The following is a 17,764-nucleotide window of genomic DNA, read 5'->3' as shown; positions in this document are numbered from 1 at the left end:
AAAAATTATTCACTCGCATAAACTTTTAAACGAATTACGTCACAATGAAAAATTTGGCGTCTGTAAAAAAGTCACGGATATCTACCTCATAACTATCGCTTAATTGCATTTCTTTTTGGTACTGTCACATTTTCCCAGATATGATAGATGATAAATAATCGATCCAAAGAAAAAAAAAAATTGAAAAATAACGTTAAAAAGGGTAACTATAAGAAAAAGAAAATCTCAACCACTCCTTGTTGTCTGCGATTTCTGCATCGCAACCGTTGTTATATCACCATGTTTCACCCATAAAATTTTTTAAAAATCCGGTTGTGGCCATTCACAGCTGTGTCTTGCAATCTGTGATACATGCTACGTGGAGTTTTTGGATCGAAACAAGGTAAGTACGCGATAATATCTCGTTAAAATCGTGGCGTCTTTAATTCTGCTCTCGCGTGCTCTCGCCTCCAATTAGGGTTTTGCAGTTTAAAAAATGTTTTTTCAAAAATGCCCTTCTTGTTCAAAATTGTTGTTCCCCCACAAAATTGAGATTTTAAGCTTTCTAATGATGTATCACACATGCATTTCGGACAATTTTAAAAGTTGGCCAAATTGAGGGTCTCAGAGCGGAACTTCAAGTCACCTGAGTGTTTTCTGCCATATATATATATATATATATATATATATATATATACATACATATAAGAGCTGAAACAAATAGAATCGTTTAATTTTGCCAGCTCTAAGCATCACGTTTTGCCCGGAATACTTTTAATGCGGGACAACGCGCTGATGTCATGTGCATAGAGGAAGAAGCAATCAAAAATAAAATTAAATTAAATTTAAAAAACCATACCGCAGCCAACAGCCGCTATAAACTACGCTGACGTTGCTAAAAACTACGCCCGCATGATGCTAGTGTGGTAGCAGGTAGTGTCCGATGCGTCTCATAGATATCGCATGCATTTAGAACTAGATGCGAAATGACAGACTCAGCCGCGTCTGGGCAGCGTTAGGAAACAGGTGCCATCTTTAAGCAGTAGACTTCTCAGCGCTAATAAATAACGTTAGCTCTTCGGAGGGCTAGGTTTCTACTGATTATGACCACTGTTGATGCGTGGCTAACGTGTCTTACATACAGGCTTTATTTAATCAGTAATAAAAGCGCTGTAGAGTGATGAGGGTGTAAAATTAAAAATAATAAACCTAACTGTCAGTTTTAGCTCAGTAGTCATTGCTGAATAAAACACCATGTAGCACTGGTCCCTAATGTGCTCCAATACAGCAGGTATTATACATTTATTTTGAACACTGCAAAACCTTAAAATCCTATCAGTACTTACAGTTTAGACTAACTTAAAACTTAACTAGAACTTAAAAATAGCTTGACACAAATGGAAATTCAATTTCAAAAACACATAGCTTTCAAGTGATGTGTGTTATCAAGCGTAATTACATTTTTAGGTAAGAAATATGTTGTTGCTTTTTTTTCTTTATAAGATTTTGAGATTTTTGAGTAAAAGCAGTGAATTTTTTTTCTAGTCACATCTGAGATGCAATTGTTGGCTGTTTTCAACAATGTACATCGGAAATAAAGATATTGACTGAAAATGTTTCAATATTGGATGAAATGTCTTTTTTTCCCCATGTATATTTAAAAATGCTCTTTACCTAAAAAAATGTTTTTATCCGATTACTCGATTAATCGATGGAATTTTCAATCGATTACTCGATTACTAAAATATTCGATAGCTGCAGCCCTAATATATACAGTGTGTATATATATATATATATATATATATACACATATATACACACACATATATATATATATATATATGTATACAGTGCCTTGCAAAAGTATTCGGCCCCCTTGAATCTTGCAACCTTTCGCCACATTTCAGGCTTCAAACATAAAGATATGAAATTTAATTTTTTTGTCAAGAATCAACAAGTGGGACACAATCGTGAAGTGGAACAACATTTATTGGGTAATTTAAACTTTTTTAACAAATAAAAAACTGAAAAGTGGGGCGTGCAATATTATTCGGCCCCTTTACTTTCAGTGCAGCAAACTCACTCCAGAAGTTCAGTGAGGATCTCTGAATGATCCAATGTTGTCCTAAATGACCGATGATGATAAATAGAATCCACCTGTGTGTAATCAAGTCTCCGTATAAATGCACCTGCTCTGTGATAGTCTCAGGGTTCTGTTTAAAGTGCAGAGAGCATTATGAAAACCAAGGAACACATCAGGCAGGTCCAAGATACTGTTGTGGAGAAGTTTAAAGCCGGATTTGGATACAAAAAGATTTCCCAAGCTTTAAACATATCAAGGAGCACTGTGCAAGCCATCATATTGAAATGGAAGAAGCATCAGACCACTGCAAATCTACCAAGACCCGGCCGTCCTTCCAAACTTTCTTCTCAAACAAGGAGAAAACTGATCAGAGATGCAGCCAAGAGGCCCATGATCACTCTGGATGAACTGCAGAGATCTACAGCTGAGGTGGGAGAGTCTGTCCATAGGACAACAATCAGTCGTACACTGCACAAATCTGGCCTTTATGGAAGAGTGGCAAGAAGAAAGCCATTTCTCAAAGATATCCATAAAAAGTCTCGTTTAAAGTTTGCCACAAGCCACCTGGGAGACACACCAAACATGTGGAAGAAGGTGCTCTGGTCAGATGAAACCAAAATTGAACTTTTTGGCCACAATGCAAAACGATATGTTTGGCGTAAAAGCAACACAGCTCATCACCCTGAACACACCATCCCCACTGTCAAACATGGTGGTGGCAGCATCATGGTTTGGGCCTGCTTTTCTTCAGCAGGGACAGGGAAGATGGTTAAAATTGACGGGAAGATGGATGCAGCCAAATACAGGAACATTCTGGAAGAAAACCTGTTGGTATCTGCACAAGACCTGGGACTGGGACGGAGATTTATCTTCCAACAGGACAATGATCCAAAACATAAAGCCAAATCTACAATGGAATGGTTCAAAAATAAACATATCCAGGTGTTAGAATGGCCAAGTCAAAGTCCAGACCTGAATCCAATCGAGAATCTGTGGAAAGAGCTGAAGACTGCTGTTCACAAACACTCTCCATCCAACCTCACTGAGCTCGAGCTGTTTTGCAAGGAAGAATGGGCAAGAATGTCAGTCTCTCGATGTGCAAAACTGATAGAAACATACCCCAAGCGACTTGCAGCTGTAATTGGAGCAAAAGGTGGCACTACAAAGTATTAACGCAAGGGGGCCGAATAATATTGCACGCCCCACTTTTCAGTTTTTTATTTGTTAAAAAAGTTTAAATTATCCAATAAATTTTGTTACACTTCACGATTGTGTCCCACTTGTTGTTGATTCTTGACAAAAAATTACAATTTTATATCTTTATGTTTGAAGCCTGAAATGTGGCGAAAGGTTGCAAGGTTCAAGGGGGCCGAATACTTTTGAAAGGCACTGTATATATATATATGTGTGTGTGTGTCTGTGTATATATATTTTTCTTTAATGACTCCATTGAACGGATCCAGTGGACAAAGATTATAATAGCTTGCCTGCTCCGGCTAACTCGTAAGATAATGTCCAATTTGTGTCACCAGCCACAAAGGCCTTCAAATGTGGACATGTACTTTATACTACATTATCTGAATTGAATCTGTATTTTAATTGCTTATCTTGTGTGTTGAAAAACAGAGTTTAGATTTATACCTGAGACGACACTGAGGCCAGGAGTGCTTGGTCTTGAGCTGACCTCCCGGACTTCTGTATCATCTGAGGTGCTGCCAACCCCTGAGCAACTCTCAAGCTCCTGCAGCCGTTCCTCCTGCTTCAAATCTGGAGCCTCTGAAAATAAACAGGAAAAAGGAATTTGACCCAAAAGTTGATATCCAAAATCTGCTTTTATTTGTAGCGTTAGGTCCCATTTCAACTGTTGTGTAGTCATTTAGCACAGTTGCTGCTTCAGATACAACGGTTACTGTAGACAGTGGTCATTCTGTCACTCTGCCCCTTGCCTCTTGACAATAATTGCCAAGTACACACATATGCATTGAATCAAAGGATACATTACTACGAGTGATAAGAGCCAAACAAAACCATAAAGCTTGTGAGGCCAATTCTTTGGCTGCCCAATGGAGCTGTTGGGTTGAACCCAGAGGCTCCATATGAACAGCAGTACTCATTTGCATGCTCGTTAGTAATAATGTGTTGGTGAAGTGGTCTGCAGAGTGTAGTTTTCTGCTTCTGAACCATGGAACAAGCATAGTATTTGAAAAAAGCCTCTGATCACAATATTACTGAGCAGAGCAGCCACTGAAAACGAAATAAGCAATCAAGAAAGTTATGCATGACATCGACAGACGACAGCAATTATAATGAACAAAAGACACGCTTTTCTCAAATACACAGTTAACTTAAAAATCACTTCACTAAAAATGCAATGGCATTGGAAATCTATTCGAAGCAAAAATCGAAAAGCAAACTAGTAGCTATAGCGCTATCAATTACCAGTCCCAAATAGAGTATAGGTAACCTGACACTAAATAATGGGATTTTGGTAATTTTTAATTTTAGTTCAAACATTCAAATAATAAACATGGGAGGAGGACAACATGGAGCTCAGAGCTAGAGTAAATTACAGAATTGTTCAAAGAGAATTCATCAATTTTGTGATGCATTGCTTCAGTTCTCGAGCATCATCATTAAAATGAGTAGGAGTATCCAAGTTTTGACTTGCTGCCACATGGGCTTTGGTGGTAGCATCATTGTGGGGATAGTGTCCTGCTTATAATCAACTGATACTCTTCAACCATGAATCAAACATTAAATAAATACAGCGATCAACTCCAAAAGATTTTGTATTGATCGTAATATGTTTCGTATCGGCGGGGAATTCTCTTATCGCATGGATGTTTCCTGTACTGCAGACGGTGGCCAAATACACACTTGGAAGACAAATAAAAGTTGTGTTTTTCTATTACTTTTCCTTGATAAAATATGGTGTGAAAAGATCAGCTCATTCATTTTTTAATTACCCTCTGTAAAATTAACACATTGATTGGGCCAAAATATTGTCAAGCAGAATTCTTATCATAGAACTCAATAAAATTACCATGTTTAGAGAATGAGACATTTGACTTATAACTGGACAACTGCTACCCAATTGCGATCACCGGAATGGCATAAAATGCGCAAAAGTCTAGAATTGATGCTATGTAAACTGACTGAAGACAGCTGCTGTCCTTGCGCTTCCCTCCCCACTGTTCCACCACAGGTGCAAACACACCTGGTGGTCCCTCTAAGGAAATCCTGAGCTGCCTTTTACTGGCACACAAGGATCTGCCCTGAAAGACAAGCAAATGCATTCAAATATGATGACAGATGTGTACACACATTTTGGGTGTTGAACACATAGTGCAACCACACCTGGTGTCCCAACCCCCACTTAAAAGCAAGAAAAAATATGAATATGCATACAAACGTGTGCATGGAGAGCCATATTAATGACTGTTGTGGGAGTGAAATGCAAGCATCATAACAAAAACCCAAGACGACAAACGGTCAGAAGGTGACAGCAGGATGAACCAAGGTCCCCACCTGAATCACTTGGCAGGACTTCCACACTCCATGCCTCGCTTGTGGTCTCTGAGATTGTGGAGCCGTAGGGGTCCAGTAACACTGAGCCTGATCCCGGGAGGCACAGCAGGCTGCCGAGCATGTTCTCTGCAGCTGCCCCTAAGAACAATGAGGAAAAAGACTGTACTAAGGATCACCTTCATTGTAAAAATATTTGTCATCCTTAAGTTTCTAAAGATTCTTGTTATGTTTTTAACAGTCCTATTTTTATGTATACCTTGTTAATAAAAAGTAGTTACAGGCAACATTGGGTGTGAGGAAAATCAGTGAAAGATTGCAATCTGTGGACCAATTATTGCTATACTAGGTAGCAAATAATTGTACATCAGCTATTGAAAGTCAGCAAGGTAATTTGGCTGAACAAAACAATTCCAAAATTTAGGGGATTATCAAAAACGCTGGATCTAATATATATATATATGTGTTAGGGCTATCAAAATTATTGCGTCAACAGGCGGTAATTAATTTTTTTAAATTAATCACGTTAAAATATTTGACGCAATTAACGCACATGCCCCGCTCAGATTAAAATGACAGCAGTGTAATGTCCGCTTGTTTCTTGTTACTTGTTTTTTGTTGTTTGGCGCCCTCTGCTGGCGCTTGGGTCCAAATGATTTTATGGGTTTGGGAAGTGAGCATGGTGTAATGCAGTACTTCTCAAATAGTGGGGCGCGCCCCCCTGGGGGGGCGCAGAGCGATGCCAGGGGGGGCGCGTGTGACCTCGGGGAACATGCTTTTTTTTTTTTTTTTCTGCCGTACTGGAATAAAGTGTACTTGCGCATCCACTCAGTGGGTGGCAGTGGCGCTCTCATTTTCAGAGTGCGTGCAGTATTTTTGAACTAAGGAAGAGCACTCATCACACAGAAAACAAATATGAAGAGCAGTGCGCCGCCGCCATTTTCAAAAGCCGTTTTCCGACCGGACTCACTCACGCAGCGACCCACTGTCTTGTCCGGTTCTCACGCCGCCGCCCGATAAGTGCCATTTTCGGCTTGGGATCGTCACGACGACCGCCCTCACCTACGGTTCTACCTCGGCCGCCGAGAATGCGCTTTGTTCGTGCCGTTTGCCTTTTAGCTTTGACTTTTAATACTGTGGGTGATGAGGAAAGACTGTTTACTGTGTCTAAAAATAATTATAGCGGACCGCCAGAAGCCAAATCAATTAAGACGCCACTTAAAGACATTCGACCCCAATCTCATTGATAAGCCGCTTGATTGTTTTTCAGCGAAAACCTGCCGAATATTGCCAACAATTGTCCTGCTTTGTCAGTGTTGTATCAGTAAACCAGTGAGCATTGTTAGCATGTTCATTGCAAAATGACTCCACACCATTGCAAAGGAGGTAATACTGAGTGTGAGCAGCAAAAATAAAAACTGTCCTTCTGTCCAAGGACACTCTTTTTTTCCTTTATTCATTTTTGTTTTTTCAGTCAAATTTTTTGGCATATTGTCCTCATGAGTGAATGTTTCTAATCAATTTGAATTTGTTATTATTTACTGATTTTATTACATTTTATTTTTCTGTATCAAATGGTCAAAAATGTACCTTGAGTGTATTTTTACAGTTTGAATGTGACTTTTTTTTTTTTTTTTTTAATTCAGGCAAATTGATGCACGTCAAGTCTTCTCTGTTACAAACAAAACAATGTTAATAAAGTTATACTTTATTATAAGTTGATCTATGTTACTTTTTTTCTTTATTAGAAAAAAAGGACACAATATTAGGCAGATGCGTATTTATAATAGTAATTTTATAGACAAATAATACTATTTACAGTGGCGGCAGAGAGTTTGGGGGGGCGCGAAACATTTACGTCTTGCTTGGGGGGGGCGTAGCAGAAAATAATTGAGAAGCACTGGTGTAATGACATCAACAATCGCGAGCTACTAGTTTATTTTTTGACTGAAAATTTTACACATTTTAATAAAGCGAAAACATTAAGAGGGGTTTTAATATAAATTTTCTATAACTTGTACTAACATTTATCTTTTAAGAACTACAGGTTTTTCTATCCATGGATCGCTTTAAGAGAATGTTAATAATGTTAATGCCATCTTGTTGATGTATTGTTATAATAAACAAATACAGTACTTATGTACCGTATGTTGAATGTATATATCCGTCTTGAGTCTTATCTTTTCATTCCAACAATAATTTACAGAAAAATATGGCATATTTTATAGATTGTTTGAATTGCGATTATTTACGATTATTAATTTTAAGCTGTAATTAACTCAATTAAAAATTTTAATCGTTTGACAGCCCTAATATATATATAATATATATATTTTTTTTATTATTAAATTTATTAGGATCATGGAAGCTTCCACTTGGGGAAAATACATACATACAGTATATCCTGTATATACATAATATAATAAAAATATACAGTATTGTGCAAAAGTTTTAGGCAGGTGTCCTGCCTAAAACTTTTGCACAGTACTGTATATGTAAGGTTTAGGATAAACAGTGAACATTAACAAAGCAACATGATCTTAGAAAATGTGCTGAGCTCGGCATTCCCAAATGGAGCTCAAATAATGTACAATTTATGCTTGAAACATAATGATTATGAAGCCTGCATGAAAGGTTAGCGGTAATTGGTAACATCTCACCTGACCTGGCCTAGCGGGCCTCGACTTTGAGCTGTTCATTACACTCACATTCCTCATAAACAAATTAGTGTCTCATGCAGTGTTTGCCTCCTTTCGGGAGAACACAATTTAACAAGGCAGAAGAACACAGAGGAGTGGCGAGTAACAAGGAGGTGTGTAGGAGTCCGTGTTTAGGGCTTAATACGGCCAGAGATAGTCACACGCTCAAGTTCATCATGCTACAACTTAATGGCACGTGCACCGTGAGCATGCCCACACGCCAATATGTTGTGATGGGAGAGTTCTATCCCGCTGTCCATGTTTACAATGTTCAAGAGTGCTTGTCTTTCAGGTGGATGATTAAATGAGTGGCACAACAAGAAGCGAAACAATTAGAATTTCTGCCTCATTATCATGGTAATCTTATCAGTGGGATAATGAGGTATTAATGGATATTTAATGTGCAACTCATAACCCAATCCCTTGGAGAAAACACATAAGGAAATCGCTGTAAATTCACTTAATGACGGAAAAGTCCCCCAACGCCATATTCCGAAGAATGAAAAATGGCGCATGCAAATTAGAAGGAACCAAGGTCAATCAGACTGCAGGGACCAAATGAATGTCAGAGAGAGGAAGACAGAAACAGAGAGAGAGATTGGTAACAGAAGTATTGAGGCTGGAAAAGATGGAGGTATGAAACCAATATTACAGGAATAGTGCAAGCTAAATTTCATGGAAAAACTATTTGAATTTAGGAATGCTGAAATAACTGAAGGAATAATTTAAGATATGGTTCAAAATTAAATTTTAAAATTGCACAAATTTCAACTCTGATGTTATACTAATAATATACTCAAGATCTGACATCTAGGGCTCCAGTTGGATCTAAAAGATTACTCTATCTGATGCAATTCAGGTTTCAAGCGGTTTGAAACATCAACAAAATGTTGTGGTGACATTAGTTATTTGGCAAAAATATTTACTACTTCTTATTCTTTTGTATTGATGTAATTGTTTAATGCGACCATTTATTTTCAACTAAAAATGAATGTAATTTGTACCATCTTCCTATTTGATTAATATGTTATAATAAATAAAAGGTGGACCTTTTGCACGAATTAAACAATTATTCTAATGTCATCAATTTATAATCCATCCATTTTAAACACTGCTTGTCCTTGTCGGGGTCGCAGGGTGCTGGAGCCCATTCCAACTGACCTCCGGCAAATGCGGACGACAGCCTAAAGTGATTGCCAGTCAAGTGTAGGACACTGATTGTTTTATAACTTCACCTCAAATGTTAAATGTCACATGCTTTAGGACTATGTTGGCATTTTTTTTTTTTTTTCCCCCAGTTATTTTTTCCCAACACAGACCTTAACAGAAGACAGTGCAAAGCAGTAAGGTGTTGAGTATCTTATTTGTGGTGTTATTTCACCAAGGTTCCACAAGGTGATGACATTTTTCTTAAAACTATTTGCCCAAACCTCAATGCGGTCCTCTTAAGTGTCAAATAAGGCCTAAATTTAAAGGCAAAGATACAGTGACAGGCAACAAACCTAGGCATACCTGCTATTTCCTGAAGCCGATCTTCATCCATGTTTGGGTCAAAATCACTACCAAGCACATCGGTGCTCCAGGTCTCACTGACAGTCTCAGAAATGTCTCGATCCTCTGTCAGGCCCATCATATCTCTTATCTCGAATTTGCGCAGTTTATCATCCAAGTTGTCCTGTGTGGTGGCTATATGAGGCACAATGCATAGGATTATTTATACTGCACCGACTAATAGATTTCTTCTTAACAGCAAAAAAAAAAAAAAAACGACAGGAAAAAAGTTTCATCATCGGACAGACACAAGTTTCAGTGTTAAATATTTTCCAAATTCAAATGTATCTGTTGAAGTAGGATATAAGGGCAAAGTTTCAAATGTCCCTAAACACCAGCTTAGGACAATTATTTAATAATTTCTTTTTAAATTCATGCCTTGTTCGTGCTCCAAAAGCTGAAGAGCCTCCACCCCGTTGCTCCCCGAAGGTCCAGCTCCATGCTCAGAAACAGATTCTCCCTCAAGGTCAAGAGATGATACTGAATTAGAACGATTGGAAGGACCTAAGAAACACATATTTAAAGATATATATATATATATATTAATATATTATTAATAAATAATAGCGATTCCTTGATTTTAAAAACACCACTATTAACCCAATATAATTTACACAGGAGGTCTCCAAACCGGTCCTCAAAGGCTGCTATGGGTCCTGGTTTTTCCTCCAACCGATCTGGCACAAACAGTTTAACCGATGAGATTTCTGCTAAAACATGCAGTACCTTACTTCAATCAAATGATTACACTTGGAAGACACCAGATTGGGGAGAAGGTGTCGTATTGTTTGGTTGAAATGAAATCGTGCACACACTATGGCCCTATGTGGAATAGTCTGGAGACCCCTGATTTACATACTGTACTTCTCTCACCAAAATAGATGGTTTGTTAAACAGTAGTTTTGAAAAGAAAATTGAACCTTCGATATCTTGAGGCAGACAGAGCAACATAAAAAAAGGCCAATTTAGTGTCTACTTTCAACATTGAGTGATATTAATTTTGGCGATTTTAGTTCTATTATCACTTTGGCATTTAGTCCAGGACCAGTGAAGTAACATTTTTATATAGTAGATAGATCAATGCTTAAGTACGTAAGTACGTAAACATTGTAGCACCTTTCACAAAGTACTACACACAAGATGTAAACATATGTATATACATATATATAAATATATATATATACCAAGGGGTCGCATTAACCGAATATTTTCCGTCGTTGACCGGTTTTTTAAAACGGTGACGGAAAAAACTGAAGTCCATCTGTCATTTTGACAGGTTGCAATTCACACCCCAGACCACAGGGTGGCGAGTGAGCATATCAATTAGCTATTGTCTCTCTTAATGCATGACGTCGTTGGCCTTACTCGGAAAAATGTCAAGGCAACTGAGTGTCCGAACTAAGTCGTCTGTCCGAGGCAGAAGTCCAAAACCTCATGACAATAGGCATAGCCTCTGAAGGAATCCCACTTGAGACATTTGATTATGCACAAGCGGGCACGCAATTCAAGTCCATGCGCACCAGGAGGAAGACTGCGTTCAGGCCACAGCAGGTGAACTGTTAATTTCATTGTTCCATATGTAGCCTACCTACTGGGGCCACAGTCAGCTGTTTTTGTCACTGCTGAGAAAAAGTTACATATTTATATGTTTGATGGCACGGTGTGGATTCTGTTAAGCTTGTTCGGACAGAATATTGTAGCGTCACCGGGGTCTGGCGGCGGCACCGTGATTGACACATCAACGCGAGGTTCTTATTGGTGCACCCGGTGTGCCAGCGCGTCATCCAATTGGTGGACTAGATTGCCGCCTGTGTATATATTTGCCTCTTTTTCTTTGGGGGCGGAGTTGTTGTTTTGTTGGTGTTGCTGGTGGTAACAGAGTAAAAAAGAGGGAGAAAAATACCACGACTTCCGTGTCTAATTTTTCGCCGCCAAGCAAGCATTACAATATTAATTAAAAATGGATGAAAACTAAATACTATTGAATATGTCATTATTATCATTTAAAAATTTTAAGAGACGGGTAAAAATAGATTATGACGGGATTTTTATGACCCTATCAGTCAAAATGACAGACAACGAAAAAGTCTAGCGCAACCTCTGATATATACATATATATAAATAAATCAAGGGTTGAAGGAAGAGTTGGAGAAAATGTGGGGAGTGAAGGCAACAGCGGTGCCAGTTGTGATCGGGACACTAGGGTCAGTAACCTCCAAGCTGGGTGCATGGCTCCAACAGTTACCGGGAACAACGTCCCACGTCTCCATTCAGAAGAGTTATTTACCCTAAGTCCAGCATCCTGAGGCTCTACACATAGCGGAAAGAGGGAGGCCGAGGACTGGTGAGCATCAGAGCCACGATCCAGGAGGAAACTACATCCCTCCAAGAGTACATAATGAAAATGGCCCCCAGTGATGACCTGCTCGGTGAATGCCTCCGGCAACAGAAGCCCAAAAAGGAGGAGGACCATGAGGAGCTATCATGGATGGACAAGCCCCTGCATGGTCTGTACCACCGACAAATTGAGGAGGTAGCTGACATGGGAAAAACATAGCAGTGGCTGGAAAAGGCCGGACTGAAAGACAACACGGATGCACTGATCATGGCAGCACAAGAACAGGCCCTTAACATAAGAGCAATAGAGGCTGGGGTTTATCACACCAGACAGGACCCCAGGTGCAGGCTATGCAAAGAGGCCCCTAAGACAGTCCAGCACATCACAGCAGGGTGTAAGATGCTAGCAGGCAAGGCATACATGGAACGACATAACCAGGTAGCAGGCATAGTGTACAGGAACATCTGTGCCGAGTACGGACTGGAGATCCCAGAGTGAAGGTGGGTGACACCTCCGAAGGTGGTCGAGAACAACCGAGCCAAGATCCTGTAGGACTTCCAGATCCAGACAAACAAACTGGTGATCCAGACAGACAAACTGGTGATGGCCAACCAGCCTGACATAGTGGTGGTGGATAAACATCAGAAGACAGCAGTAGTGATAGATGTAGCAATCCCGAGCAATAGCAACATCAGGAAAAAAGAGCATGAAAAGCTGGAGAAATATCAAGGGTTGAAGGAAGAGTTGGAGAAAATGTGGGGAGTGAAGGCAAGAGTGGTGCCAGTAGTGATCGGGACACTAGGGCAGTAACCCCCAAGCTGGGTGCATGGCTCCAACAGATACCAGGAAAAACATCCGACGTCTCCATTCAGAAGAGCGCAATCCTCGGGACAGCTAAGATCCTGCGCAGGACCCTCAAGCTCCCAGGCCTCTGATAGAGGACCCGAGCTTGAAAGGAGAGACCATACCGCCCGGGTAGGCAAGACGATTTATTTATTTATTTTTACACACACATATATATATATATATATATATATATATATATATATATATATATATATATTAGGGCTGTCAAAATTATCGCGTTAACGCGCGGTAATTAATTTTTTTAATTAATCACGTTAAAATATTTGACGCAATTAACGCACATGTCCCGCTGAGACAGTATTCTGCCTTTTGGTAAGTTTTACAGCAAGGTTTTTATTGCTGTCTAACAGCGAACTCTTGTGGTCGCTTTGCGACATGGTTTATTGCTTTCTTGCCAGTTTAATATGGCTGCACGACGTCTCGGGCTGACGCCTACGTTGTAATGTTGTGCTCATATGATCCTTGGACAAGATTTGTCTGTAAGTATGGTTGTTGTAAAGAATGTACATATTATGTTAGTAAGCGAAATGTTACATTTTTTGTATGAGACGCTTTTTGTTTATGTTCAGTGAACCTGTATAGCGTGCTAAGCTAACGTTGTTGCTAATGCAATGCTTGTGTACTTTTTTTTTGTAGTTTCACCACGGTCTAAAGAGGACAGTGGTTTGAGGCCATTTTATTAATAAATCAGATGAAAAAGGAAGAAGTCTGATTATTAAGGCGTCGTTCACTAGCTGTCTAGCTTTGGAAAAAGTAGACGCTTCGGAGTGAGGACAGCATAGACAGATTTAAATGACAGTAGAGTGAAATGCCCACTACAGTCCTTATGTACCGTATGTTGAATGTATATATCCATCTTGTGTCTTATCTTTCCATTCCAACAAATTATTTTACAGAATATATATATATAATTTACAGAAAAATATGGCATATTTTATAGATGGTTTGAATTGCGATTAATTACGATTAATTAATTTTTAAGCTGTAATTAACTCGATTAAAAATTTTAATCGTTTGACAGCCCTAATATATATATATATATATATATATATATATATATATATATATATATATATATATATATATATATATATATATAGTCCTCGAATAAATCAGATTGATTATCTTTGTAATTAATCAAAACACCAACTTTTTTTTTTTTTTTTTTTTTTTCAATCGCGAGGCAATACAAATTGTGAGTAAAAACTGAATGCAATTATGTGGAAGTGCAGGTGTTTTCTCTGGACAAGGGGTGATTTAAAACAGAGTGTGGGAAAGTGGAAAATTGTGGTCCGACGAATCAAGATTGGAAGTTCTTTATGAAAAAATGGGTCGCCATGTCGTACAGATGAAAGATGACAAGGACAACCCAAGTTGTTATCAGCGCTCAGTTCAGAAGCATGCATATTTGCGGGTATGGGGTTGCATCATTGCAAAAGGCATATGCAGCTTGCACATCTGGAAAGGCACCTTCAATGTAGAAAGGTATAAGTTCTAAAACAACATATGCTCCCATCCCGACAGTCTCTTTCAATGAAACCTTGCATTTTTTAACATGTAACACCAGACCACAAGCGGTATTAATTATAACATTATGACTATATAGTAAAAGGATCAGGGCATTGATATAGCCAGCCTGTAGTCTAGATCTTTCTCCTGTATAAAACATTTGGCACATCATAAAGAGGAAGGTGAGATAAAGAAGGCCCAAGGTTGTTGAAGAGTTAAGAGGCCAGCATTAGACAAGAATGGGAGAGCATTCCTAGTTCTAATCTTGAGAAACCTGTCTCTTCAGTCCTCAGATGCTTGCTTACGGTCGCAGGAAGATGAGATGAGTCATAGTGGTGAGAATGGCCGTGTACCAACTCTTTTGAGCTTTGCTGACAAAAACCAACATATTTTTCCCCTTAAAATGTTGCATTTTACATACATCCGTTTAAACTTTTGACGGGTCATGTTCTATTTTGAGTAAAATATTAAAATTTGGCACTTCCACATCGTGGTATTCAGTTTTATTCACAGTTTATATAGTGTTCTTTTTTTAATCCAATTTGTAAGATATTTGCAAACATCTGCTTTTCCATCAGAAAATAACAGCACTGTTACATAGTATTCATAGCTCTACTTTTCTCAAGGCGTATTGTTAGGTTACGATGCTCATGACATTTACAGCTAAAATGTAAAGCCCAGAGAAACAACAATAAATAATGTGATTAATTTATGAGTTGAAAAGTCGACTCGTCCCAAAAATAACTGGTGAATAGTCGACTGTAATTTAAAGGAATTGTTTGAAGCAGTAAAACAGTAAAACACAAACAGTATTAGATCACATCCTAACACATACTCTCTAAATCGGGGGTGGGCAAACCGGTCCTCGAGGGCCGCAGTGGGTCCTGGTTTTTGTTCCAACTGACCCAGTACAGCTGGTATAACCAATGAGGTTTCAGCAGAAATAAGAAGCACCTGACTGCACTTGTAAAACAGCAGGTTGGTGAAAATGTGTCCTCTTAATGGGTTGCAACAAAAACCCGCACCCACTGCGGCCCTTTGTTGAATAGTGTGCCCACCCCTGCTTTAAATAATAGTGCAGACAGTTGCTCTTCCTCAGTTATTTTCTAGTTTATTCGAGTCAACACACAACTAACCCTCAGAGATGCCTTCCAAATTGTCACTGCAGAGTGAGAAGCGCAGTGTTTTGTCCGGTTTACCATGAAGCTTTGTGTCGTCTGCATGGCTGTCACCTTGTGCAGCATCAGCCAATTGACAGTTCAAAACCTATAGTGGGCAACAGAGTGGAGAGTTCTTCTTAATATGAGGAAGGTGCTACATGCAGTAATATTGACGATTATGCCATTAAAATCATAAAATGCATGACAGGATAACCACACCTCCACTCAGTGAAAGGTGTGGAAAGTCATTTTATTTATAACATCATTTTCTCTATGGCAGTTAAATGTATTCAAGTCACATTACCTCATTCTCTGACATCATTCCAGGGACAGTCTGAGGACCATTTCCAAACGATATCACAAGCACCTCTTCTGGCATCAGTTCTTGTAACGACTCTTGGGAGCTAGCCTCTGCTTCCCCCTCCTGGGCAATGTTGGTACGGCTGCGGCTCCTAGCAGCTGCTGTTTGATGGTTGGAAAGTAAAATGTAAAGATAAAAAAAAAAAACAATAAAAATAATCATAATAAATTAATTAATTCCAAATTAATTAATTTGAAAAAAAGATTCATTTTTCTCATCCAATTTATTTGCTAAATAGATGCATATCGATGAATAAATTATTTTTGTTGTTGTTGTTGAATGTGTTATTGCAGTGATTGATTAACTTCATGTATTTTCTTAAAAGGAAATCCTGTTCAAACATTGAGCTTATCGATATTACGGCTGGGAGATTACATGATTGTGATCATCGATCTAAAAAAAATTAAGGTTGATTTTGGTGATAAGCTGTGACATATTTAATCGGTCAAATGTAACAGAAATGTAGCATGAATATAGTTTGGCAGATAGCGAATTGTCCCTCAAAGAGTTTTCAATTGTTTTATTAGTCTGCATATGAACAAAATTATAAATACATTGATGCATAAAGAAAATAACACATACTGTGCATTCACACTCCTTTGTTCTCGAATACGCATTAGCACTGGCTAACAATTTTTCTTTTTTTAACTGGTTCTATACAATTTTTGGTAATCGATTTCAGATCTTCCATCAGTTATCTTCTGTATGCTTTAGTTTTCAAGCAGTTGACATTTTTGATATTAATATTTTCGTGGTATTTTACACAAATTATTCATATGTTTTCACCCAATACCAGTTTATCTTTCCATTCCTTTGCATAATTGTATATAATATATATCCGTAGTTATATAGTTTGTCTGTGTGTATGCAGTTATCTAAATCATAGCATAATAGGTATTACTTTGGTAAATATTGTTGCTTTTGGACTATTTTTTAATGTGTCAGCTTTTAAACCACTTTGTAAGAAAGACCTCTTTGCCATAAAATTTCCCTTTGCACAAAATATTAAAATCAATTTGAAAAAAATAAAATAAAATACTACATCCAACAGACCAGTGTCATTAATCTACAAAGGAAAATGACATTGACGCATAAAAAAGAATTTGCATCACATTTATTGTTCATTCCCCCAAAAATTATTGAATAAGCGTTGGTGGGTTTCATGGGTCGGTTCCCAAAAATAAAAGAGCGAATTAAAACATTCAGAATACACAGTGCATGCAAACGATACTCCAGGCACACCCTCAGGGCCCAAATTTGTATGCCTATGTATTTTTTATAATGTGTAGAGTTTGTCGGTGGAAACAGAGTATATTAATCTGTTACTACTGTCAAAATATATGGTAGTCTAAAACTGAGGTCCATCTGCACCCTAAAAAGGTTCGATTTTTAACTCAGATGTGCCAGTGCGCTGCTTTGGCATTAACCTTCCAGCTAGAAACACTTGAAAATAGTCCTGTAAAAGGTATTATCAGTTCCCTTTGAGAAGTTTAATGACTGGCTCTATGGGGTGCATTAGTGTTGAGTGTGCCTTGAGGAACAGAAATTAAATCCTATTGTTTTCCAACACGTGGGCATATGACAAAAGGATTTACTGGATTGTACGACTTTTCAGAAACAATACCACTAATTTGCGTCTTTAACTGAATCTTTACCTTGGTTATAAAAAGAAAAAAAAAAAAAAGACAAAAA

The 17,764-nt window shown here is 38.3% G+C and overlaps 1 protein-coding gene across 6 annotated transcripts in view; it reads right to left on the bottom strand.

Annotated features, from left to right (window-relative positions):
* Nucleotides 1–17,764, bottom strand: part of gapvd1 (GTPase activating protein and VPS9 domains 1) — a 43,880-nt gene that overhangs the window by 16,154 nt on the left and 9,962 nt on the right. For 5 of the 6 annotated variants that reach the window (XM_057831840.1, XM_057831836.1, XM_057831837.1 and 2 more), the window contains 6 exons: nucleotides 16,016–16,173; nucleotides 15,688–15,817; nucleotides 10,216–10,341; nucleotides 9,799–9,972; nucleotides 5,591–5,728; nucleotides 3,704–3,838 (listed from right to left, as the gene is read on the bottom strand). In XM_057831840.1, the coding sequence (XP_057687823.1) occupies nucleotides 3,704–3,838; nucleotides 5,591–5,728; nucleotides 9,799–9,972; nucleotides 10,216–10,341; nucleotides 15,688–15,817; nucleotides 16,016–16,173 (861 nt within the window). The remainder of the gene's footprint in view (nucleotides 1–3,703; nucleotides 3,839–5,590; nucleotides 5,729–9,798; nucleotides 9,973–10,215; nucleotides 10,342–15,687; nucleotides 15,818–16,015; nucleotides 16,174–17,764) is intronic. The other variant, XM_057831838.1, reaches the window with a different exon arrangement.

This window comes from Corythoichthys intestinalis, chromosome 3 (assembly GCF_030265065.1).
Source record: "Corythoichthys intestinalis isolate RoL2023-P3 chromosome 3, ASM3026506v1, whole genome shotgun sequence".
Lineage (NCBI taxonomy): Eukaryota > Metazoa > Chordata > Actinopteri > Syngnathiformes > Syngnathidae > Corythoichthys > Corythoichthys intestinalis.
This window is presented reverse-complemented; position numbering and strand designations above follow the sequence as displayed.